Below are 26,056 nucleotides of genomic sequence, written 5' to 3'. Positions count from 1 at the left end.
CAGCCACGGTCTCCGAGTTGATAGTCCATGCTGCTGCAAACATCGTCGAACTGTTCGTGCAGATGGTTGTTGTCTTGCAAACGTCCCCATCTGTTTACTCAGGGATCAAGAGTGGCTCCACGATCCGTTACAGCCATGCGGATAAGATGCCTGTAATCTCGACTGCTAGTGATACTAGGCCGTTGGGATCCAGCACGGCGTTCCGTATTACCCTCCTGAACCCACCGATTCCGTATTCTGCTAACAGTCATTGGATCTCGACCAACGCGAGCAGCAATGTCGCGATACGATAAACCGCAATCGCGATAGGCTACATCCGACCTTTATCAAAGTCGGAAACGTGATGGTACGCATTTCTCCTCCTTACACGAGGCATCACAACAACGTTTCACCAGGCAACGCTGGTCAACTGCTGTTTGTGTATGAGAAATCGGTTGGAAACTTTCCTCATGTCAGCACGTTGTAGGTGTCGCCAAAGGCGCCAACCTTTTGTGAATGCTCTGAAAAGTTAATCATTTGCATATCACAGCATCTTGTTCCTGTCGGTTAAATTTCGCTTCTGTAGCACGTCATCTTCGTGGTGTAGCAATTTTAATGGCCAGTAGTGTACTTTGCCAAACATTTACACCACAATAAATATATATGTGCAGATGCAAGCAATGAACAAAAATTTATACCAAGGCCGGGATTCGAACTCAGATCTCCTCTTTCCTAACCACTATACGACCCTCGCACAGTAGCATGGCACAACTGCACAGACAACACTAGCACGCCTCCCTCATGAATCCAAATCGCCGTTCACACCTCAACCCACTTCGTATTCCGCCTAAACTCCAACGGCATTGCAGACTCTCTCCAACTTTGTTGGAATAACACCTCAGCACCGAACGAAAGGGAGGATCCTGCCTGAAACTCAGGCAGTGCTTTAATCAAATGAAACTACGTGGTTCCAGAGACCTTCTCAAGTCTCAGCCTTCTGTGATTTATACACTGACGGAAAAATATTGCCAAACAAGAAAGAGTTGCGCGATGTAAACGAAAGCTGATAGGCGTATTTCTACATCCGAAAAATGATATCACTGAACCGTGAATTTACTTTCAAAACTTTTTCTTAATAATTTACTTTATTTACTAGCGATTCATCAAGAACATTAACACATTTAATCACACTATGTGAGCGTGGAAGTAGTTGCCAGTGGGTAACCGATGAAAACAAATCAAATTTCTTTCAACAGATGGAAATTTTATTCCTAAAACCTTTTCTCTTTTTTTTAGAAACATATTTAAAATTATAATCAGAAAGCACCCTCTAAATATCAAGTTACAATTTATTCAGAGGCAGAAAGAACAAAATTTTAGCAGTATGAGCTTTTGGGCTGAGAACCTTACTGCTCCCTTTTGACACAGCCGTAGCCACCACTGCTCACAACAACCTCTGAAAGACTACACTGGTGCAAATCTGCAACACACCAGATTACTTTAAACTAAAAATTTTAACAACTCACATACGCACATAAACTATGCACCCCGTAGGAGGCATGGATGCTCTACATTGCACATATACCGCCTCTCAAGGTGATAGGCAAAATAAAAACATATTTCAGGAATTCGGCCGTTACACTTCAAGCAATAAATTCGTTAACACCGAATCCGACAAACATGACAGAGACAGATGTTAACGTATGGCAGATTGACAGGGAGATTACTGAACAACCAGAACTGCAGGTTGCTCTAACCCACCCCTACTCCACAAGGGAAAAACGGACCAGTCAATTCATAAATAACCACCTTCCCGTGGTTGGGCAAACGGAGAAGAATGGTGGGATGACCCCAAAACAAAGCGGCTGGTGACCTCACTAAGAAAACAAGTAGAATTTAACAAGTAAATGAAACAACATATCTCCAATCACTTAACTTCTAATAAACTGCGATTTCTGGCGGAGACCTAGCGCAGCACCCCCAACGCTCTCCCGAACCGTCCGCTGCCAGCCGCTTCAACGGACGCAAGAAGGCGCGCCGATCTCCCGTCTCACAGCGTCGCAGCTCGCACCAGCCAGACCGACGTCGTGGGTTGACTCCTGAAGCTCTCGTGTCGGCCGCGGAGCCACTATCCCTCGCTATACGGCGCGGCCCACTGGACTCACGACGCTCAAGGCGGACAAGTCATCTTGTGTCTCAGTGCGCGACCGACCAACCGATCGATCCAACCGCCAATGACCATTGCCCGAGCAACTCGAGCAGACTGGCGGCCTAACGCGCAAACTCAGATGCAGGAACTCAGCTCCGACCGGGCGACCACTAGCTGAGTTCTGTTACTGTCGGAGTGATAAGACTCTCATTTCGTTGGCTTTAAAGTTTGATCCAAACGACAGACATACTAGCACTCCGAACGACAGACAGGCACTAACTGCCGCACAAATGCGAACGAGAGACAGACGAGCAACTGGTGACGAGTGACTGACCCAGACTCACTCCGACTGACTGGCGAGCTTATAGCCCCCTTAAATGCACGTGAACAGGCAACCTTTCCCCTTTTCCACCAGAGGGAGACACCAAAGCTGCGATTACCACAGCGGTGCCACCGCCAGAAACGGAGGGCGACTGCTTCACAGAACGCGCTGCGGCGCGCGCTGCAAAACAGCAATTTTTTCCTCGGTTCAATCATACCAGTCGTACAAGAGTGGCGCTAGTAGCACCATAACGCCACTACAGGGATGTAAGTCTGTTTTGCATTAAATACATGCAACAAAGACAACATTATCAAATCCTCACTGAGTTTTGAATAAGGTCATGTAACAGGGCCAGGAGAAGCCGTATGTTTCTTCCGCGATATTGCAGAAAAACTTGGCATAAATGTAGTCACTGCAATTGACTGCTGGTAGTGATGATCACGAGAACGTACGGTCACAAGAACATGGGCTTTGGACAGCCATGTGGCACTGCCCAGAGGGAAGACCAACGTGTTCAATGTGTGGCTCTGGCGCATCGTACTGCATCTGCAGCAGCGATTTGAGCAGCAGCTGGCTCCACAGTAACATAACGAATGTGAAACTTCCCCTTAGTGTGTAAAGACTTACAGTGCAGGAAAAACTCTTACGTTATTTGATTTTCAAACAGCTGAGCAAAGCTGAACGTACTCAGACAGTTCTCTCTTTACTTATTCTGATCATCATTAAACTGATACACAATATTTTTAGCGCAGTGCAATCTGACTTTCAATAATCCCTACAAAAGAGTGGCCCTGAGTAACAATAATCTATACCTCTCATGAGTCACTTACCTCACAAAAATCTTCGTTACTCGAACTATTACAATACAGCGAGAGCCAATACTGCCAGCCAAGTAAAAGATTCTAACTACTGAAGGCACTAACTACTGATAGGCATAGTTACCAAATGAAAGATTTTTATAGAGAACAATGTATTTACCTTAATAGTGTTCAAAAGTCATCATATATACAGGGTGTTACAAAAAGGTACGGCCAAACTTTCAGGAAACATTCCTCACACACAAATAAAGAAAAGATGTTATATGGACATGTATCCGGAAACGCTTAATTTCCATGTTAGAGCTTATTTTAGTTTCGTCACTATGTTCTTCCAGCTACGCTCAATGGAGCACGTTATCATGATTTCATACGGGATACTCTACCTGTGCTGGTAGAACATGTGCCTTTACAAGTACGACACAACATGTGGTTCATGCACGATTGAGCTCCTGCACATTTCAGTCAAAGTGTTCGTACGCTTCTCAACAATAGAGTCGGTGACCGATGGATTGGTAGAGGCGGACCAATTCCGTGGCCTCCACGCTCTCCTGACCTCAACCCTCTTGACTTTCATTTATGGGGGCCATTTGAAAGCTCTTGTCTACGCAACCCAGGTACCAAATGTAGAGACTCTTCGTGCTCGTATTGTGGACGGCTGTCATACAATATGCCATTCTCCAGGGTTGCATCAGCGCATCAGAGATTCCATGCGACGGAGGGTGGATGCATGTATCCTCGCTAATGGAGGACATTTTGAACATTTCGTGTAACAAAGTGTTTGAAATCACGCTGGTACGTTCTGTTGCTGTGTGTTTCCATTCCATGATTAATGTGATTTGAAGAGAAGTAATAAAATGAGCTCTAACATGGAAAGTAAGCGTTTCCGGACACATGTCCTCATAACATATTTTCTTTCTTTGTGTGTGAGGAATTTTTCCTGAAAGTTTGGCCGTACTTTTTTGTAACACCCTGTATATCTATCAGTTCATGATATCCATCATTACAAATTTCCTTTTTCTGGCGGACACACGTCCAGATCGTCCGCTTATAGCAACCTCTCAAAAGTCTGACATCTCTCTCTCCACGTCCACCACTGCTGGCGGCTCACCTCCAACTGCCCAACGCTACGCGCTGTTCACATCCAACTGCCCAACACTACACAAGCGAATATTCCAACAATGAGTCCAACCAGCCACAGACTGCACACAGCGCAGTCAGCGATTTTCATACAGAGCGCTACGTGGCGTCACCGGCGTATAAACCTAAACAGACTACTTACAAATTACGGATCGGTTACTTCAACGACAGCTTCGAGCTCGACGCCATGTAACGTGCATTTCACTGACCCCGTCCACCGCCATTTGTGACCTCAGTGGTGTCAAGTGAGAGCTCATTGGAGGGCAGGGTGGTAGTCTGTTGTGTTTTTTCATGAAAGCCATTTCTGCATCGGTGCCAATGATGGCTGTGTGTTAGTTAGGAGGAGGCCAGTTGAGAGCCTGCAACCAACGTCTTTGCAAGCTAGACACACTGCACCTACATCTGGACTTACGGTTTGGGGTACGATTTCGTATGGCATCAGGAGAACTCTCGTGGTTATCCCACACACAGTGACTGCAAATTTGTACGTCAGCCTGGTGATTCACCTGTTGAGCTGCGATTCAAGAACCTCATTCCAGGGGAGGGGGGGTTGGGGGGGGGGGGCGTTCCAACAAGATAGCGTTCGCCCGCGTGGCGCTGTTATAATTCAACATGCTCTTGTAGAGTGTCGAGATCTTGCCTTGTCCTGTTTGATCACCAGATATGTCTCCAATCGAGCACATGTGGGATTTCATTGGATGACAAATCCTGTGTCGTCCACATAATGCAAGCACGTCTTCATGCTTGTAATCAACATTTTGGCGGTTGCGCCGATTATTAGAGCTGCTGACGAGAGACGCCTTCAGCCCTCTGCTCAAGTTGCACGCCATCAGTTTAGACAGTAATAAGCCTAGGTGGCAGGTGACTTGTGTGGACACTGAAGGATTCTGGAGAGTGTAATGTTATGTGAGCCTCACTGCCCCTTTTTTTTAAACTAAACTGTGTCTGATTTTATTCTGAGAAGCTCAGTAATCTCAGTAATGTGTGGAAATACCGTAAATGTAAATTTGATTCAAAAAGTACTTGAAGTGAAGTGAAGCGTATAGCTGGACAGCAACAAATTCTTTAGCGCGCAATCGCCGCAACGATAGTAGTTGTGAATCTCTCTCTCTCTAAAAAAAAAAGAGAGAACTGTTAATCTGTATCTTGTGGAAAGACTACGTGTTGCTAGGCCGTCGCTCAGAACGTATTGTCACATTTAATGAAAATTGATATTTTAGTGATAAAACCGAGTAAAGTATGTGTAAGAGTTGCCAAACATTTATGTATACAAATTTTCTGGAAGTGAAGAATAGAAATATCTTGTTTTTGGAAAAGGAGGTGAAATTCATTGTCGTCGCCGTCTTTCAATCGACAGAATTGTAAGTGTACGAAGTTCACTAAAACACAGGAAAAGAAATGCATTCTCTATAATTTTCATTCAATAAGTAACAACCTCTCATAATTTCTTAATTACAGTAATTGGATTATGTTCTTGTACAATAATATGGTGCTCAACTCCACTGACCAATTTTGATGTAGCAGGACGTGTAGTTTGAAGGAAGTTTGTGTGCTAAGCAATCTCCTTTTCTCACGAAAAGCAGATTGCTTTTTGATCTTACTTACAACAGTGGTCCCTTGGGTATGAAAAGGTACGAAAACTTGGGCTCAAAGCTATCAGCAATACAGGCAAGTAACTAACAGAGTCGTATTTTAAACCTTAAAGAACAATAACTTCCTCCAAATTGCAATACGTCAACAACTGGTGCAGAAGCTGATCATTCAAGGAGGCAGCGACCAAAATTCAGGTACCAGTTACGACTTAAAGTAAAAATTTCAGTCAAAAATCAATCTCTCTCTCTCTCTTTCTCTCTCTCCAAACACATATATAAATATTCGTATTATAAAAAAAGCCATTTTTATAAGAGCAGAACAACGCTGCTTCTTTCTCGACTAGAACAAACGTCTTTCATGGAAGGCAGAGCCTCAGCTCTGCGCCCCATGACCGGCCACCATCAGAAGTTAACATGAACCTCCACCTCTCCCACTGTACACTTCTTCAGTTTGTTCGACCTCCTAGACTGGCCTACAGCTGGTAACTTCGTACCCTACCCTATCAGCAGACGTTTGCAATGGTTTATCTCCGGCTTACATCGTACTGTGATATTTCAGTGTTAGTCACTTTAATATTTGTGCAGACAAACGTGTTCTCTGTAACCATACGCGACTGGAGCAGGAAAGGGAGGTAATGACAGTGGCACGTAAAATGCCCTCCGCCACACACCGTTGGGTGGCTTGCGGAGTATAAATGTAGATGTAATTTCATTACTCTATATTAATTATTTTCTGGTGTTTCGATTTTTTCCCATCAGTGTAAATGCATACATACATCACAGATGTCTGAGCCTTGAAAAGGTCTCTGGAACCATGTAGTTTCATTTGAAACAAATTAATGTTTGACAGTTAATTTCAGCTACATATTGATTTCTTTCCTTGTTGTTCTCCCGCTTGCGTCTTTGCAGCAACCATGTCAGTTTCGCAACAACAAGAAGTTGGCTAGAACAGAAATTCTGTCCATTTGTGGAAATACACTTGGGTCACGAACGAATATGTATGGAGGCTATGCTAAACGAGGCTACGCTAAACCGCTATTTTGATGATTAGAGTTGGTTTTGAAGATTATTAGTCTCCACAACAACATAGGTTAGAATTTTATCGCAGTGCTCACTTTGTCACGCTGTAGCAGCGGAATGTATTGACATCAATGCATGTAATCGAGCGGTAAGGATTTGAGATTGGGTGTCCAGGACTGATGTTAAATGCTGTTGTTGTGGTCTTCAGTCCTGAGACTGGTTTGATGCAGCTCTCCATGCTACTCTATCCTGTGCAAGGATCTTCATCTCGCAGTACCTACCGCAACCTACATCCTTCTGAATCTGCTTAGTGTATTCATCTTTTGGTCTCCCTCTACGATTTTTACCTTCCACGCTGCCCTCCAATACTAAATTGGTGATCCCTTGATGCCTCAGAACATGTCCTACCAACAGATCCCTTCTTCTAGTCAAGTTGTGCCACAAACTCCTCTTCTCCCCAATTCTATTCAATACCTCCTCATTGGTTATGTGATCTGCCTATCTAATCTTCAGAATTCCTCTGTAGCACCACATTTCGAAAGCTCCTATTTTCTTCTTGTCCAAACTGTTTATTGTCCATGTTTCACTTCCGTACATACTCCATACAAATACTTTCAGAAACAAAAATGCTCAAATGTGTGTGAAATCTTATGGGACTTAACTGCTAAGCTTACACACTACTTAACCTAAATTATCCTAAGGACAAACACACACACCCATGCCCGAGGGAAAACTCGAACCTCTGCCGGGACCAGCCGCAAAGTCCATGACTGCAGCTCTTCAGACCGCTCGGCTAATCCCGCGTGGCTTTCAGAAACGACATCCTGACGCCGAAATCTATACTCGATGTTAACAAATTTCTCTTCTTCAGAAACACTTTCCTTGCCATTGCCAGTCTACATTTTATGTCCTCTCTACTTCGACCATCATCAGTTATTTTGCTCCCCAAATAGCAAAACTCCTTTACTACTTTAAGTGGCTCATTTCCTAATCTAATTCCCTCAGCATCGCCCGAATTAATTCGACTACATTCCATTTTCCTTGTTTTGCTTTTGTTGATGGTCATCTTATATCCTCCTTTCAAGACACTGTCCATTCCGTGCAATTGCTCTTCCAAGTCCTTTGCTGTCTCTGACAGAATTACAATGTCATCGGAGAACCTCAAAGCTTTTATTTCTTCTCCATGGATTTTAATACCTACTCTGAACTTTTCTTTTGTTTCCTTTACTGCTTAGGCCTAGTGAAGAGCGTATAATTTTGTACAGAATATATGGGCCGCGCCTAGGGTAGGAAGTTACTAATTTAGGAGGTCGAACAAACTAAATAAGTGGACTGTGGGGAAGGTTGTGGTTCTTGTTACTTTCTGCCGGTAGCCGGTCACAGGGCGTAGCGCCAGAAGCTTTGCCTCTCACGAAAGACGTCTCTCCTAGTCGAGGTCTGGATCACAAACGAGGGAAGCGACGGTGTTCTGCTCTCCAAAGGTCTCCAGTGTCCACACACGTCACTTGCCCCCAAAGCTCACTATTGGCTAAATCGATTCCATGAATTCGCCAGAAACTTCAACAGAGTTTTTTTACGTCCATCCCACAGAGTGCTGAAGGCGTCTCTTGTTAGCAGCTTTAACCAGACAGAAGTACCTCGGTCCTGAAAGGCAAGCAGCTTGGGTCACACAAGCATGGCAGAAGTTATTCAAGGAGAAAACATGTAGAGTCTTGATGCTTACTTTTGAAGTAAAAGTTTTAAAACAATTCCCTAAACTATTCCCTGACTGGTTGGCACACTGTACAAATTTTAGAACGTTGTACTTTCCTGTAACGTCATCTGGCAGCGCTAGACCATATTATCCACTCTGCCTCATTACCAGAACGTTTCACCCACGTTCGGAGATTCTGACAAACAATGTTTTTCTTAAATACTTTGTCAATCATCTCGACTGCTTACGAGGTGCAAGGAACCGACTGTTATTGCAGCATGTTTATATCTACTGCTGGAATACAATAATTTAAAACTAAAACTAAAATAAACAAGCGGTTAAACTGGACTGTGCTGCACCTTTTTACCTGAAATAAACTTTCAGATTTTTATGCACCAATAAGGGACGTTTTCCAGGCATGTCATAAGCGTAATACTCTCGGAAGAACTCATTGCTGTCCGCATCAAGAGCGTCACCCACCAACACTGTGTATGGTTTCTCTTTTCTACTACTCTGTCATAGTATTTTCAGTTTGGCAAGGGCTTTCCAGTATGCTGTGGCACCTGAGTGACAGATCTTGTTTCCCATTTTGTTAAACAGCAGGAAATAGTTGTGCCGTCGTAGTGTGACAATACTCGTAGATGCGATGTGCAGCCGTCCCTTTGTTTCTCGGCGTTTATTTCCGGATCTCGAACAGCCAATGCGATTAGGACTGACGTGAACACTGACTTCAGTCAAGGCCATTTGGGTACATACTGTTTTCATTTCAGGAAAGCCGCCGGCCGCGGGGGTCTCGCGGTTCTAGGCGCGCAGTCCGGAACCGTGCGACTGCTACGGTCGCAGGTTAGAATCCTGCCTCGGGCATGGATGTGTGTGATGTCCTTAGGTTAGTTAGGTTTAAGTAGTTCTAAGTTCTAGGGGACTGATGACCACAGCAGTTGAGTCCCATAGTGCTCAGAGCCATTTGAACCATTTTTTCAGGAAAGCCACCACTTGTTATGTTATGTAATAATTTGAACTTTTATCTGTGCTAGGTACACTGTGGTGTGGTCATATGATATCCAAACGGATATGATTTACAATCGCTAAACTCTTCTATCCAAATAGTCCTTGCCTGTTTCGGAAGTTTATTCGGTCTTCCGAAGTTGTTTCACCGCGGAAGATCGTAGCACTGTCCCTCCTTTCAATCGTCGTACGAACGTCGAAATGGAAGATATTGAGGTAACAAATCACGGAATAAAAGTAACTACAATCATTTGGTAGTGGAAAGGCGTCAGGACTAGATGAGATACCTATAAGGTTCTACAAAGATTATCAGAAAGAACTTCCTCCCTTTCTAGCAATAATTTATCGTAGATCGCTTGAGCAACGAAATGTACCTAACGACTAGAAAAAAACGCAGGTCATCCCAGTTTTGAAGACAGATCAACACAATTATAGACCTATATCGTTGACGTCAATCTGTTGTAGAATTGTGTAACATATTTTATGCTCAAGAATTACGACGTTTTTGGAAAATGAGCATCTCCTCTAAAAAAATCAACATAGATTTCGCAAACAGAGATCCTTCGAAACTCAGCTCGCTCTGTTCCTCCATGAGATCCACAGCGCAGTGGACAACGGCGCTCAGGTTGATGCCGTGTTCCTTGATTTCAGTAAGGCGTTTGACACCGTCCCGCCGTTTAATGAAAATAATACGAGCTTAAGGAGTATCGGAGCAGGCTTGCGATTGGCTTCAAGACTTTCTTGCAGACAGAACTCAACACGTTCGTCTTAACGGAACAAAATCGACAGACGTAAAGGTAATATCCGGAGTATCATAGGGAAGTGTGATGGGACCGTTGCTGTTTACAACATATATAAATGAACGGTAGGCTCCATATGGTTCCCAATCAGTCAAGCCAACAAGTTCCAGAGAATATATATATATATATATATATATATATATATATATATATGTGTGTGTGTGTGTGTGTGTGTTATGAAGTACTATAATTTTAATGAAGTAGCAATTAAGTAGTTATTGTTGGCTGTAGATCATTATGTTTCACATCACATTCATTGTTTCAAAATGTTTGGTGTCACATTTTATAATAATCTGAGCACAACTAGCATGAAGAATTTTTAAGCTAGTCAACAAAGTTGAAAACCTATATACTTTCCTTTTATTTGGAACTGCCCTAAACACACAGCAAATAAAATTAACTTCGAAAGACAAATATTGAGACAGATACTTGCACAAAAATAAAAATAGAACACTGAAGACAAAAATGATCACATCACTGCACTATTAGTGCAAGTGTTAGAGAACCCTGCAAAACACTTATTCTGCAGCAACAGTATTTTGTCATTATATTTTACTGCACTTTGTATGTCATTTCTTCTTCTCATTCTTATTTTTGATGTACACTCCTGGAAACGGAAAAAAGAACACATTGACACCGGTGTGTCAGACCCACCATACTTGCTCCGGACACTGCGAGAGGGCTGTACAAGCAATGATCACACGCACGGCACAGCGGACACACCAGGAACCGCGGTGTTGGCCGTCGAATGGCGCTAGCTGCGCAGCATTTGTGCACCGCCGCCGTCAGTGTCAGCCAGTTTGCCGTGGCATACGGACCTCCATCGCAGTCTTTAACACTGGTAGCATGCCGCGACAGCGTGGACGTGAACCGTATGTGCAGTTGACGGACTTTGAGCGAGGGCGTATAGTGGGCATGCGGGAGGCCGGGTGGACGTACCGCCGAATTGCTCAACACGTGGGGCGTGAGGTCTCCACAGTACATCGATGTTGTCGCCAGTGGTCGGCGGAAGGTGCACGTGCCCGTCGACCTGGGACCGGACCGCAGCGACGCACGGATGCACGCCAAGACCGTAGGATCCTACGCAGTGCCGTAGGGGACCGCACCGCCACTTCCCAGCAAATTAGGGACACTGTTGCTCCTGGGGTATCGGCGAGGACGATTCGCAACCGTCTCCATGAAGCTGGGCTACGCTCCCGCACACCGTTAGGCCGTCTTCCGCTCACGCCCCAACATCGTGCAGCCCGACTCCAGTGGTGTCGCGACAGGCGTGAATGGAGGGACGAATGGAGACGTGTCGTCTTCAGCGATGAGAGTCGCTTCTGCCTTGGTGCCAATGATGGTCGTATGCGTGTTTGGCGCCGTGCAGGTGAGCGCCACAATCAGGACTGCATACGACCGAGGCACACAGGGCCAACACCCGGCATCATGGTGTGGGGAGCGATCTCCTACACTGGCCGTACACCACTGGTGATCGTCGAGGGGACACTGAATAGTGCACGGTACATCCAAACCGTCATCGAACCCATCGTTCTACCATTCCTAGACCGGCAAGGGAACTTGCTGTTCCAACAGGACAATGCACGTCCGCATGTATCCCGTGCCACCCAACGTGCTCTAGAAGGTGTAAGTCAACTACCCTGGCCAGCAAGATCTCCGGATCTGTCCCCCATTGAGCATGTTTGGGACTGGATGAAGCGTCGTCTCACGCGGTCTGCACGTCCAGCACGAACGCTGGTCCAGCTGAGGCGCCAGGTGGAAATGGCATGGCAAGCCGTTCCACAGGACTACATCCAGCATCTCTACGATCGTCTCCATGGGAGAATAGCAGCCTGCATTGCTGCGAAAGGTGGATATACACTGTACTAGTGCCGACATTGTGCATGCTCTGTTGCCTGTGTCTATGTGCCTGTGGTTCTGTCAGTGTGATCATGTGATGTATCTGACCCCAGGAATGTGTCAATAAAGTTTCCCCTTCCTGGGACAATGAATTCACGGTGTTCTTATTTCAATTTCCAGGAGTGTATCTTTCCGCGTAGAGGGCGAGTTTGCTTTGCAGCGCCCCCTTATGGTTTCTCGCTGTCATAGTCAATTCTCTATGTATCACTTTATGTTTGACCTGTGCTTTAGACAGTGTTACTACTCAGGGACCATATACATTGAAAGGTAAATTTGTATGTGCATTTTAAATGGTTTAATGCGTCTATATACATTTAATTGGTTTTACGTTGCTTTATGTACATTTATTCATTTGGTCACTGTTATTAATTATTTTTATTCTTGTATTTGTAGCACCGATGATGGCTGTTAATCAGTTGAAATCGATTTGCATAAGTAAATAAAGAAAACATGATTTTGCGACTGGTTGCTGCTTATTTGGTAATATATAAATGATCTAGTAGAAAGCGTTGGATCATCTTTAAGGCTATTCGCAGATGATGCAGTTGTCTATACCAAAGTAGCAACGCCAGAAGATAGTAAGAATTTGCAGAACGACCTGTAGAGAATTGATGAATGGTGCAGGCTCTGGAAGTTGATCCTGAACGTAAATATATGTAACATATTGTGCATACATAGGAAAAGAAATCCACTACCGTACAGCTGAACTATTGATGACAAACAAATGGAGACAGGGTATGCCGTAAAATTACTAGGGGTAACCATCCAGAGCGTCCTCAAGTGGAATGACCACATAAAACAGACTGTGGGAAAAGCAGACACCAGACTCAGATTTATCAGAAGAATCCGGTACACCTTGAGTCGAAAGTTGAGAAGCAAGGAGTGTTACTGCATAACTCTGCCGCTGAAACTCCCTATGTTATGGTTTTGAAAAGTCTGCGAGCTAACTCCTTTCAGCTGCTCCTATAGAATACAACAACACATAAATGTCGGATGTTTTTATGCCGTCGTGCAACCTATCTGGCAAACTCGTACCTCATGGGGGCACATATAAATAATGCACGCCTGTTTCTGGCATCTGCGAGCTGACGATGGTCAAATTACATCAGTCTTTCTGTTTTTCCTCACAGCCGTAAGTGCAATCGAAAAATGTGACTTTGAGTATATAGCTAGTCACTGTGCAGCGGGTGTGACTGATTGACGAAACTAGAATTTGGGGTTACCGTTTCAAAAATTTGTCTTATCGAGGCTTGTGAATTCGATAATTTGTTACATTTTGTAATTTCAAACAGGAATACCGTCTACAGCATGTTCTGTGAGTCGCAACGATTCAAGTCTGCGCGTCAATGTTCAGAAATCTTCGGCCGCTTCTGAATAATATCTTCATAAATTTTCATGTTTGCAAGCTTACTATATTTTCTAAACTTTGACAACAACAACTTGAATCAGTATTTTTCCTCAGATAACGCAATTTGTTACCACTGATTTCCGTAAACGTTTATCAAAATATGAGCTCAGCAATTCGACTGTGCCATGTGGGTCTACACACTCGCTACGGCTTTGGGAACCAGGATTCTCACACATGAGTCCCTTGCAGGTCATGAGTACCAACTTTGCTGCCCCAACAAGAGTGTACAGCATGGCCCTGCCTCCTTATCTTATTTATACCTTTCGCTAAATAACAGAAGCACCTTCAATGTGACTGGCAACGTCACAAGTCATCAACACAGATTTGCAATGACCTTGTAGCTGTATACTGTCAACGATTTTTTTTTCTTTATTGAGATTCGACTCCCCCCGAAGGGGGTGGGTTGGCAGCAGCTTAGTACGCCGCTCTTCAGCCTATAGAATTTCTTAAAGAAATGAAGATAATAAATAATAAAAGCAGGCGATAAAATCGGCGACTTAAATGGTAAAATGGCGGAAAATTGGGGAACTTAAAACATAAAACAAAGAGTTGGCGATGCTAATAAAATACACAGGAAGCAGACAGGTAAAATAATACTCAGACAAATTAAAAAACACGACGACAGTCTGGTGTCTGTTCCCAAGAGATATAAAAATCACACCCAGCGACAGCATGATTTCTGTTCATAACAGTTTGGAAAAGAAGCATAACACTGAACACTCACTTAAAACACTGCACAAAAGAGCTGGCACAAAGATGACACACCACAGCCGAGGGCAGATGGGGGGAACCTGGACAGATGATGGGAAAGAAAAAGGAGAGGAAAAACGAAGTGGGGGGAGGGGGGAAGGAACCGAGAGAGGACGAGGACTCACAAGAGGGGGGGGGGGGCTGGGAAGACGCAAGAGGGAGTGGGGAAAGGCAGAGGAGGGGAATGCAAAAGGACTCAGGGGGGGGGGGAGGAGGTGAAAGGAGGCAGAGAGAGGGTAGGTGGGGAAAAACAGGATGGAAGGGGAGGAGAGGGAGCCCAGGAAAAGGACAGAGGAAGGGAGGGGGAGGTGAGGATCAGAGTTGATAGGAGGGATAAATGGAAGGAAAGAGGGCATCATTCAGGAGGGGGATTTTACGGAAACCACCTTGGGAAAGGAGATGAATGGTGTGGAGATGGAGGGTAGGGGGGACACAACAGTGAAGGCGTGGCAGGGGGCGGGGATGGGAGAGGAGAGGAGCAACCAGGGGACAAGTGAGATCAAGGCGGCGGGGGGTGTAGAGTATGCGGATATGTTCGAGGAATAGTAGCAGATGGGGTAAAGGAATCAGGTCGTAGAGGATCCTTGTGGGAGACGGGAGGCATATACAGAAGGCGAGGTGGAGTGCATGGCGCTCGAGGATATGGAGGGATGTCAACAACTAGTTAACACATCCTTATACATGTGAAGCGCACTTAACTGCACCTAAGAACATCTCTTAGCTATTTAGAGATATCCCACAAGAGGCGTCCAACAAGAAATGCAACAGTTTTTTTTCTTGGCCAATCTCGGTTGAAAAAATGCGGAATTTGTTGTGGAACACCGCAGAATATTCCCACTTCAGCTCCTAGAGTTTCATGGAGTTCCGAGAGATGGTGGTGCTGTAGTAGCCTTCAAAATTGCGTTTGTAACGGAGTTGGGTTCCAAGTAGAGAGCTGTCATTGAGACTCTTTTGACGGGGAATCAGAGCGTCGCAGATATTTATTAGCGGTTGCAGAATGTCTATGGAGAACTGGCAGTGAACGAAAGCACGATGAATGGTTGGGCGAGGTGTCTGTCATCATCACAACAAGGTCGTCGTGTACAGTCACCCGCACGCTGACTGACCGCACACAGCTGTGACTCTTCCAATGCTGGAACGTGCGGACACTCTCATTCGAGGTGATTCACGGATCACGAACACCTCACTGCTCGTGGACGTTTTCGATTGTGGTGCTGACACACTCGTCCCCGAGTTGTGGTACTCAGAGGTATGTTCCCGCTGTGTTCCTCGGCACCTAACAGAAGACCTTAAAGAGCAACGAAGGGCCGCCTGTGCGGCGTTGCTTATGAACTACGATGTTGATATTGATAACTTTTGATCCAATTAGTGATGCAGGGCGACATTTGCTCCGACGTCGACCAGTAGAGTAGTACCATGCGGGCATACAGGTCCTCCCAGTAACGTGGTATAAGACCTTCCGATTGAATGGAGATTATGTTGAAAAATAGGATTTTGTAGCCGAAAGATTGGGGCACAATATGGTGTATTGTAATCCTGAATAAAACCAATCTGCTCTCAGAGAAAAAGTGTTACATCGTTATAGAGTGTCCGCACATTTTGCATATTTTGCGTGAGAGTGCCTGCGTCAGACATCCTCTAAAAGATGGCTAGGAAGATCGAATTTTGTTTCATGGTCAACTCGTTCTCCTTATCTGTACTCACTTGGATTCTCTTTCTCGAGTCACGAGAAAAGTCTTGTGAACGAGACACTTGACGAGTCTGAGGAGGAATTTCTCGCTAGAATTTTCACTGCCTGTGACACTGTGGGTGTGTAAGCAACCACAAGGAACTTGACGCGACGACGCCATGTCTGCATATAAGCTGGGAGATTCCATTTTAAAAACTGTTCTCAGTATACTAGTTTTTAAATGTACTAATTAGTTTTTGTATGCTAATGGAAAATCTAAATTTACACATCCTCATTTATAGCTTTCGATCGGTAGTTTACGAACTAGGGCTCACTATTTCAAATTGGCACGATTTCATTCACTATCCTGTGAGGGAATCCAATGAGAGCTGTTGTACGTACTGCGAATGACCAAGGTGAACTTTCCAAATTTCCACACTTGAAGCAAAGATGAGATCTGCACAAAAACTCGAGGCGCTATGGTCTTTTAAGTAACGACCAGTGAGATAGCGCGTTGAAAAGACTCTGGACTCATATTCGGGGTGACAGCGGTTTAGATCCCTATTGAACCATCCAGACTTAGGTTTTATATGGTTTCCCTAAATCGGTTAAGACTCTTCTTCCAAATCAGAGTTTCTGCACCGTCTCGTCGTCGACACGACGTCCAACCCTAACCATCCTTCCATCTTCTTTCTCTATATTTGAAGACATTTTACTAATAATTTTCCTAAAACCACGATGTATTCGATAATAATATATTATCAGTATGGTTCGGCATTTGATGCAATTTCGGCAACAAAGCAGAGATAGTCACAGAGGGCGGCTTCACTTATCACTCTCATCATACCAAAGAATATTTCAGCTTGTTCGCAAAATAAGTTTTTTTGTGAAAATTGTAAATGGTACAGTAATAATATTAGAATAATGTAACAAAATATAAATTACTTCTTTCTTGCCGATTTGCAGGATTCAAAAAATCCAGTCGAAAGGAAGATTTACAAGCTGCACATAGAGGGCAAAGATATGCCTCGTACAGCAGCCGAAATGTTTAGAAGGCTGTGCAGCTCACAGAAGCACGCCGTGATGGTGTCCAAGACGAGGTATCTGCAGAGCAACAGCGACGTGCAGTGCCCAGTCACGTCAGTGCACGAGTCCAAAGCATTGCAAGAAGGTTTTGCATTCACAAAGAAGAATCCCTACCGAGAAGCCATTAATTACCAGTAAGTATAGACGCTCGTGGTACATTAATCATGGCAACCAATCATTAATTCTTGATATTTTATCCTGTGAAAGTGGTTTCGTGCGTTACAACAGTTGTTGTTGTTGTGGTCTTCAGTCCTGAGACTGGTTTGATGCAGCTCTCCATGCTACCCTATCCTGTGCAAGCTTCTTCATCTCCCAGTACTTACTGCAACCCACATCCTTCTGAATCTGCTTAGTGTATTCATCTCTTGGTCTCCCTCTACGATTTTTACCCTCCACGCTGCCCTCCAATGCTAAATTTGTTATCCCTTGATGCCTCACAACATGTCCTACTTACTGGTTCCTTTTTTTTTGTCAAGTTGTGCCACATACTCCTCTTCTCCCCAATTCTATTCAATACTTCATCATTAGTTATGTGGTCTGCCCATCTAATCTTCAGCATTCTTCTGTAGCACCACATTTCGAAAGCTCCCATTCTCTTCTTGTCCTAACTATTTATCGTCCATGTTTCACTTCCATACATGGCTACACTCCATACAAATACTTTCAGAAACGACTTCCTGACACTTAAATCTATACTCGATGTTAACAGATTTCTCTTCTTCAGAAACGCTTTCCTTGCCATTGCCAGTCTACATTTTACATCTTCTCTACTTCGACCATCATCAGTTATTTTGCTCCCCAAATAGCAAAACTCCTTTACTACTTTAAGTGCCTCATTTCCTAATCTAATTTCCTCAGCATCACCCGACTTAATTCGACTACATTCCATTATGTAAAGGTGTAACGACCGTTACACCGTTTTAAATTATATTTTTTGATCCGGAAAACCTGCAGGAACGATTTGTAATGCAAATGATTTTGATTTGCTACGATTAGAACAAAGGAAGAGACCATACTTGGTTGTAAAGACTGGTGATAAATGGAAGTACATAATGTATACAGTGTGGATAACGATAGCTGAATCGAATTTTGTATGCAGTGTACACTAAACAGCAAACTGGCACCGCCATTTTGCAACAAGATCATTCCACAACATACAATGGTCAGCCAGAACATTATGACCGCCTACCTAATAGCCAGTACATCCACCTTTGACACCAATAACAGCGGCGACGCGTCGTGGCGTGGAAGTGATGAGGCCTCGGTAGGTCCCTGGAGGGAGTTTGCACCACATCTGCACACTTACGTCACCTAGTTCCCGTAACTTCCGCGGAGGGGGCCGATGAGTTCTAATGCCACCGTTCAATCACATCCCATACGTGTTCGATCGGGTTCAGATCTGGTGAGTTGGGGAGTCAGCACATCAATTGGAACGCAGCACTGTGTTCTTTGAACCGCTCTGTCACACTCCTGACCTTGTGACATGGCGCATTATCTTGTTGAAATATAACACTGCTGTCGGGAAACGTTATTGTCATGAAAGGACAAATGTGGCCTGCAACCAGTGTACAATACTCGTTGGAGGTCATGGTGCCTTGCACGAAATCCACTAAACCTTGTCTCCATCCCACAGTACAGGTGTCAAGGAACTATTCCCCAGGAAGACGACTGATTCGAGCCCTCCCATCAGCACGATGAAGAAGGTATCGGGACTCGTCAGATCGTGCAACGCTCTGACACGCGACAACGTCCAGTGGTCCAGTGCCCATTTCACTCACTGTTGACGTATCGTGGAGTTAACAATGGCACATGTATGGATCGTCGGCTGCGGAGGCCCATCATTAGGAGTGTTTGGTGCACTGCGTGTTCAGACACACTTTTACTCTGCCCAGAGTTAAAATCTGATGTTAGTTCCGCCACAGTTCGCCACCCATCTTGTTTTACGAGTCTACGAAGTCATACATCTGTAATGGGGGGTAGCCACCCAGCCCGCACAAGTTGAAGATACTCACAACAGCACTCCGCGAACACCTGACAAGTCGCGTAGTTTCCAAAATGCTCGTGCCGAGCCTCCGGGCCATCGTAATCTGGACTCAGTCAAACTCAGACAGGTCACACGTGTTCCCCTTTCTAACACAGGCAGCAAGCTCACTGATACTACATGCGTCATGCATGTGCCTTACTAACGGCCATTCCTCACCAGGTGATGCTGCTATCTCTTGGGCGGGTTTATATCGATAGGTCGGTGGTCATAATGTTCTCGCTGATCAGTGTCTGTCTCAAATGAGTTTGAGATATTTTGTTTGTAGAGCAGAACACACTGCTTAAAAGACCACATAAAAGAGGCAATTGCTCACACAATTGACATTTATTTAAAAGCACTGTTCAGTTACAAGAAGTGCGAGTGGTTGTTTTACATCGACTTGAAAGGCGATGTCTAAGTGCAGTAATTGATCCTGGATATCTGATCATGTATATATTACGAAACCAGTCATATGAGCAATAAAGTCATTCCTTGCCTGATGACTGACTTTTACCATTGCGGCGCAGTCAGCCTGAATGGGGAACTACTAATGATTACAATAATGGCCTCCTGCCTCCTTCGTCACGTTATGTCACATTTATATTATAGAAATTAAAACATTCTCGAAAATCTTGGAATTCGTGGACCGGTATCTTTCCAGTATCAACGTCGATAACAAGCAAAACAGGTCGAGATTATCGATTCCCGGAATGGATTAATTGTCTGTATACATAATTAAATTTGTACGGATCATCAGAGTACAAGTCTTACTTGCAAGAGGGTAATTTTTCGTTTTAATAGTTCTGAAATTCAAGATTATTTTTCGTCAGACATGTTTCGCATATACACTGAAATGCCAAAGAAACTGGTAAAAGCATGCGTATTCGATACAGAAAAAAAAGGCAGATTATGGCGCTGCGGTCGGCAACACCTGTATAAGACAACAAGCATCTGCCGCAGCTGATAGATCGGTTACTACCGTTACAACAGCAGGTAATCAAAATTTTAAATGAGTTTGAACGTGGTGTTACAGTCGGCGCACGAGCGATGGGGCACAGCGTCTCCGAGATAGCGATGAAGTGGGGATTTTCCTATACGACCATTTCACGAGTGTCCCGTGAATATCAGGAAATCGGCAAAACATGAAATCTCCGACATCGCTGAAGCTGGAAGAAGACCCTACAAGAACGGGACCAACGACGACTAAAGAGAATCGTTCAACGTCACAGAAGAGCAACCATTCCGAAAATTGCTGCAGATTTCGATGCTGGGCCATCAACATGTGTAGCGTGCGAAACGTTCAACGAAACATCATTGATATGGGCTTTTGGACCCAAAGGCCCACTCGAGTACCCTTGATGACTGCACGACACAAAGCTATACGCCTCCCTGAGCCCATCGGAAACATGTTGCCTGGACCAAGCGAGGTGGCGCAGTGGTTAACACGCTGGACTCGCATTCGGAAGGACGTCGGTTCAATCGCGCGTCCAGCCATCCTGATTTAGGTTTTCCGTGTTTTCCCTAAATCGCTTCAGGCAAATACCAGGATGGTTCCTTTGCAAGGGCACGACCGACTTCCCTCTCCATCATTCCCTAATCAAATGTGACTGATGACCTCGCTGTTTGGTCTCCTCCCGTTAATCAACCCAACCCAACCATGTTGCCTGGTCGGATGAGTCTCATTTAAAATTGTATCGAGCAGATAAACGTGTACGGGTATGAAGACGACCTCATGAATCCATGAACCTTGCATGTCAGGAGGGGACTATTCAAGCTGGTGGAAGCTCTGTAATGGTGTGGGGCGTGTGCAGTTGGAGTAATATGGGAACCCTGATACGTCTAAATACGATTCTGACAGATGACACGTAAATATCTTGTCTTATCATCTGCGTGTCCATTGTGCATTCCGACGGATTCTCGCAATTCCAGCAGGACAATGCGGCACCCTAAACGTCCACAATTGCTGCATAGTGGCTCCAGGAACACTCTTCTGAGTTCAACCACTTCCGCTGGCCATCAAACTCCCCAGACATGGGATGCCTTGCAACGAGCTGTTCAGAAGAGATTCCCACTCCATCGTACTCTTTTGGATGTATGGACAGCCCTGCAAAGTGCCACGCCCCCCCCCCCCCCCACTCATAAAAACGGCGCGAAGTTCAAATTCCAAGAGGATAATGTACCACACCCCAGTTATCTCTACTAAGTAAAGAAAATCGCGGGAAGATAGCTCAGTTGGGCTACCTCCACTAACCTAAGTCAACCGACCGCCACTTTCTCCTTCGAACTGGAACCAAGTTTGAATTTTTGCAGTAAACAAAGGTCACTTGAGGTTTCGCTACCAACCTAAGAAAACTGCGGGAAGGTAGATCACATGTACTAACCTAAGTCATCCGACCGCCACCTCATCCTATGAACTGGTGCCAAGTTTTAATTCCAACAGGATAATACATCACACCCCGGTTATCTCTACTAAGCAAAGGAAATGGCGGGAAGATAGATCACATGGCTACCTCCACTAACCTAAGTCACCCGACCTCCACCTCTTCCTACGAACTCGCACCAAGTTTGAATTTTGGTGATAAACAAAGCTCACTTGGGGTTTAGCTGCTAATCTAAGAAAATGGCTCCAAAGAAAGGACACTTGTACTAACCTCATCTTCCCAACCACCATTTCCTTCTAAGGATTCGTGGGAGAAAAGGACTTGGACATAAGTCTTTATTATTTAACCAATTTCATGCAGGTGTGTTCACCACGAGGTCAGGACTCCAACTGACTTAGTACACATCACTACCAGCAGAGAGCGCTCTCATGGTGTCAGGTGATGACACAAGTACCACAATCCAAGATGGCGGCACCCAGTGTGTTCACCACGAGGTCCAGACCCCAACTGACTTAGTTCATATCGTCGCCGCCAGAGGGCGCTGTCGTGATGTCAGGTGATGATGCAAGTACTGTTATTCAACGTGGCGGCATACAATGTGTTCACCACAAGGCTTAGTACTCAGTACCACCAGCAGAGGGTGCTGTCGTCCGTTTCGTGACGTAATCCAAGATGGTTGGGGGGGGGGGGGAGGGGAATGGCGGGAAAACGACTCTGGACACAAGTGTTTATTTTACAGGCAGTTTCTCCACCACGAGATCTAGACTCCAACTGACCTAGTGCACAGTACTGCCACCAGATGTGACGTAACCCAAGATGGTGGTCTGGAGGGGGAAAATGGCGCGAAAATGACTCATCCTGCTCTGGGTTGCTGTATAGAGTAAGCAAGGACTGCACTCTATTTATTTTGAAACAGTTTATTTAGTGAAGGATTATATTTATCATAGTGTCACAAAATATACCCTCTGACATGCTTGCGGCCATCTCACACACTTCAAAGACATGTAAACTACTTCTAAATAACGCTGTCCACACACGTAAAACAACTCCTAATTTTCCAAAATAATTTCATTAGACACTGGCAGACTCCTCCTAAATAATGCAGCACATGGCTGTGTAGACACACTCAGTATGCATAAACTGTCCAAATAACGCATAGCACAGCCTACAGACATGCATGCAAAATAATGCAAACAACGTGTGCAAGCACCCTCCGCCAACTCCTTTCCAATAGAGCGCACAGACCACCCCAACGAAGCGGCGCGGCCGTCAGCTGTCAAACCACGCACAGATCCACACCAGGGTCCCGCAAGCATGGGGCAGTGAAATCTCATTCATACTATATTTCTCAGAAATTCCTATCCAAATAAGTGTTCAGGTAGACCCACGTGCTGACGTGATCGGGTGGGAGCGCAGACGCAAGCTGCCGCCGAACGCAGGTGAAAGTTGCATCTAGGCACCATTGATGATGCGATCGGATGGGAGCAAAGACTTATTTACAGAGTGCATGCTCCAAGCAGGGCTATGTGCGTGGGTTCGTCGCTACCCTCATTCTAACTGCGGTCAGGCGAAGACGCTGCAGAAATCCATTCCAGAATAGCACAAGCTGCTTTCTCCTTTGCGATTCTAACGGACCATGTGTGACGTTTGACTGATGCTTAGCCATTCGTAGCTACTTACCATCGCAAGTGCATCTAACAACTTTCTCAATGTTACACTGAAGCCACATTGCTTTCTAAAATAATAACCAAGTCGAACTCTAGTAAATTCCATAGCCCCCACAGAAATACTTAACGTGTGCTTTTGTAGGAGTTTTCGTGTTGTCTCAGCTTGTAAGCATGGAAATTCTTCCTCTAACATAACGTCTTTACCAAAATGGCGCAGTATAACATCGAATGCAGTCTTCCTCGCAGACCTAACGTGGTACCCACTTCATCATGTGCTACTCTTCCTGCTCTCAACAAACGCAAATGTTCTCACAGCTATGTAGATGCTCCCATATCCCAGCACAAAGGATGTGAATGAATAGAGCATTATGATTGGCTCTTATCGAATTTACTCGCCTAATTTCCGATGCCGCCGGTATCCAAGCACCATCCACCTCTTCTTTCTGGTACTTTCAGCCATAAAATTGTTTTGCACAGATCGCTAAATTGCATTGACAGTTAAACCGGTAACTTGTCTATAGATCATCAAATACATACCAGACTCACAACAGTATTGGAAGCCAGGAACATATCTACCAGTGTAACTACAATTAAATATTACTATTGCTACTACAGTCTGACACCGATCTATATACAGTTAATGTCTACTCTTGACGGCTGTGCTTCTTGAACCAATCTCATTACCTACGTAATTTTCCACAAAAAATCTATACGCCCTCATGATAGTACACACAGTCATCCTCTTTAGTCATGCAACAACATAAAACACACTAACTTTACAATACAATATATACACGTTTTACACAACATAAGCCACAGTAACTTTACAGTACAATATATACACATTTTACACAACAATGCAGTTATCTTTTATAAATTATCCTATGTCTACACACACACACAGGCTATACGTGTTACAAAAAGGTACGGCCAAACTTTCAGGAAACATTCCTCACACACAAAGAAAGAAAATATGTTATGTGGACATCTGTCCGGAAACGCTTACTTTCCATGTTAGAGCTGATTTTATTACGTCTCTTCAAATCACATTAATCATGGAATGGAAACACACAGCAACAGAACGTACCAGCGTGACTTCAAACATTTTGTTACAGGAAATGTTCAAAATGTCGTCCGTTAGCGAGGATACATGCATCCACCCTCCGTCGCATGGAATCCCTGATGCGCTGATGCAGCCCTGGAGAATGGCGTATTGTATCACAGCCGTCCACAATACGAGCACGAAGAGTCTCTACATTTGGTACCGGGGTTGCGTAGACAAGAGCTTTCAAATGCCCCCATAAATGAAAGTCAAGAGGGTTGAGGTCAGGAGAGCGTGGAGGCCATGGAATTGGTCCGCCTCTACCAGTCCATCGGTCACCGAATCTGTTGTTGAGAAGCGTACGAACACTTTGACTGAAATGTGCAGGAGCTCCATCGTGCATGAACCACATGTTGTGTCGTACTTGTAAAGGCACATGTTCTAGCAGCACAGGTAGAGTATCCGTATGAAATCATAACGTGCTCCATTGAGCGTAGGTGGAAGAGCATGGTGCCCAATCATGACATCACCGACAATGCCTGCCCAAACGTTCACAGAAAATCTGTGTTGATGACGTGATTGCACAATTGCGTGCGGATTCTCGTAAGCCCACACATGTTGATTGTGAAAATTTATAATTTGATCACGTTGGAATGAAGCCTCATCCGTAAAGAGAACATTTGCACTGAAATGAGGATTGACACATTGTTGGATAAACCATTCGCAGAAGTGTACCCGTGGAGGCCAATCAGCTGATGATAGTACCTGCACACGCTGTACATGGTACGGAAACAACTGGTTCTCCCGTAGCACTCTCCATACAGTGAAGTGGTCAACGTTACCTTGTACAGCAGCAACTTCTCTGACGCTGACGTTAGGGTTATCGTCAACTGCACGTAGAATTGCCTCGTCCATTGCAGGTGTTCTCGTCGTTCTAGGTCTTCCCCAGTCGCGAGTCATAGGCTGCAATGTTCCGTCCTCCCTAAGACGCCGATCATTTGCTTCGAACGTCTTCCTGTGAGGACACCTTCGTTCTGGAAATCTGTCTCGATACAAACGTACCTCACCACGGCTATTGCCCCGTGCTAATACATACATCAAATGAGCATCTGCCAACTCCGCATCTGTAAACATTGCACTGACTGTAAATCCACGTTCGTGATGAACACTAACCTGTTGATGCTACGTACTGATGTGCTTGATGCTAGTACTGTAGAGCAATGAGTCGCATGTCAACACAAGCACCGAAGTCAACATTACCTTCCTTCAATTGGGCCAACTGGCGGTGAATCGAGGAAGTACAGAACATACTGACGTAACTGAAATGAGCTATAACATGGAAATTAAGCGTTTCCGGACACATGTCCACATAACATCTTTTCTTTATTTGTGTGTGAGGAATGTTTCCTGAAAGTTTGGCCGTACCTTTTTGTAACACCCTGTATATCACAATGCTCCCTAGTCCTAGGAAAGCACCGTCCACCTTTTCTTTCTTTCTACAGACTTGACATTCAACCGCAATGAACTATTTTACACTGATACATATTGCACCAACAACTAAACCTCGCAAAATGCTGTACGTATCGTCACATACCTAAAGACACCTACTCATTTAC

The 26,056-nt window shown here is 44.7% G+C and overlaps 1 protein-coding gene across 1 annotated transcript in view; it reads left to right on the top strand.

Annotated features, from left to right (window-relative positions):
* The window catches only part of LOC126263308 (glutamate receptor 2-like), a 138,610-nt gene that overhangs the window by 80,140 nt on the left and 32,414 nt on the right, over positions 1-26,056 (top strand). The window contains exon 5 of the mRNA XM_049960396.1: positions 17,208-17,461. Coding sequence (XP_049816353.1) covers positions 17,208-17,461 — 254 coding nt within the window. The remainder of the gene's footprint in view (positions 1-17,207; positions 17,462-26,056) is intronic.

This window comes from Schistocerca nitens, chromosome 6 (genome assembly GCF_023898315.1).
Source record: "Schistocerca nitens isolate TAMUIC-IGC-003100 chromosome 6, iqSchNite1.1, whole genome shotgun sequence".
Lineage (NCBI taxonomy): Eukaryota > Metazoa > Arthropoda > Insecta > Orthoptera > Acrididae > Schistocerca > Schistocerca nitens.
This window is presented reverse-complemented; position numbering and strand designations above follow the sequence as displayed.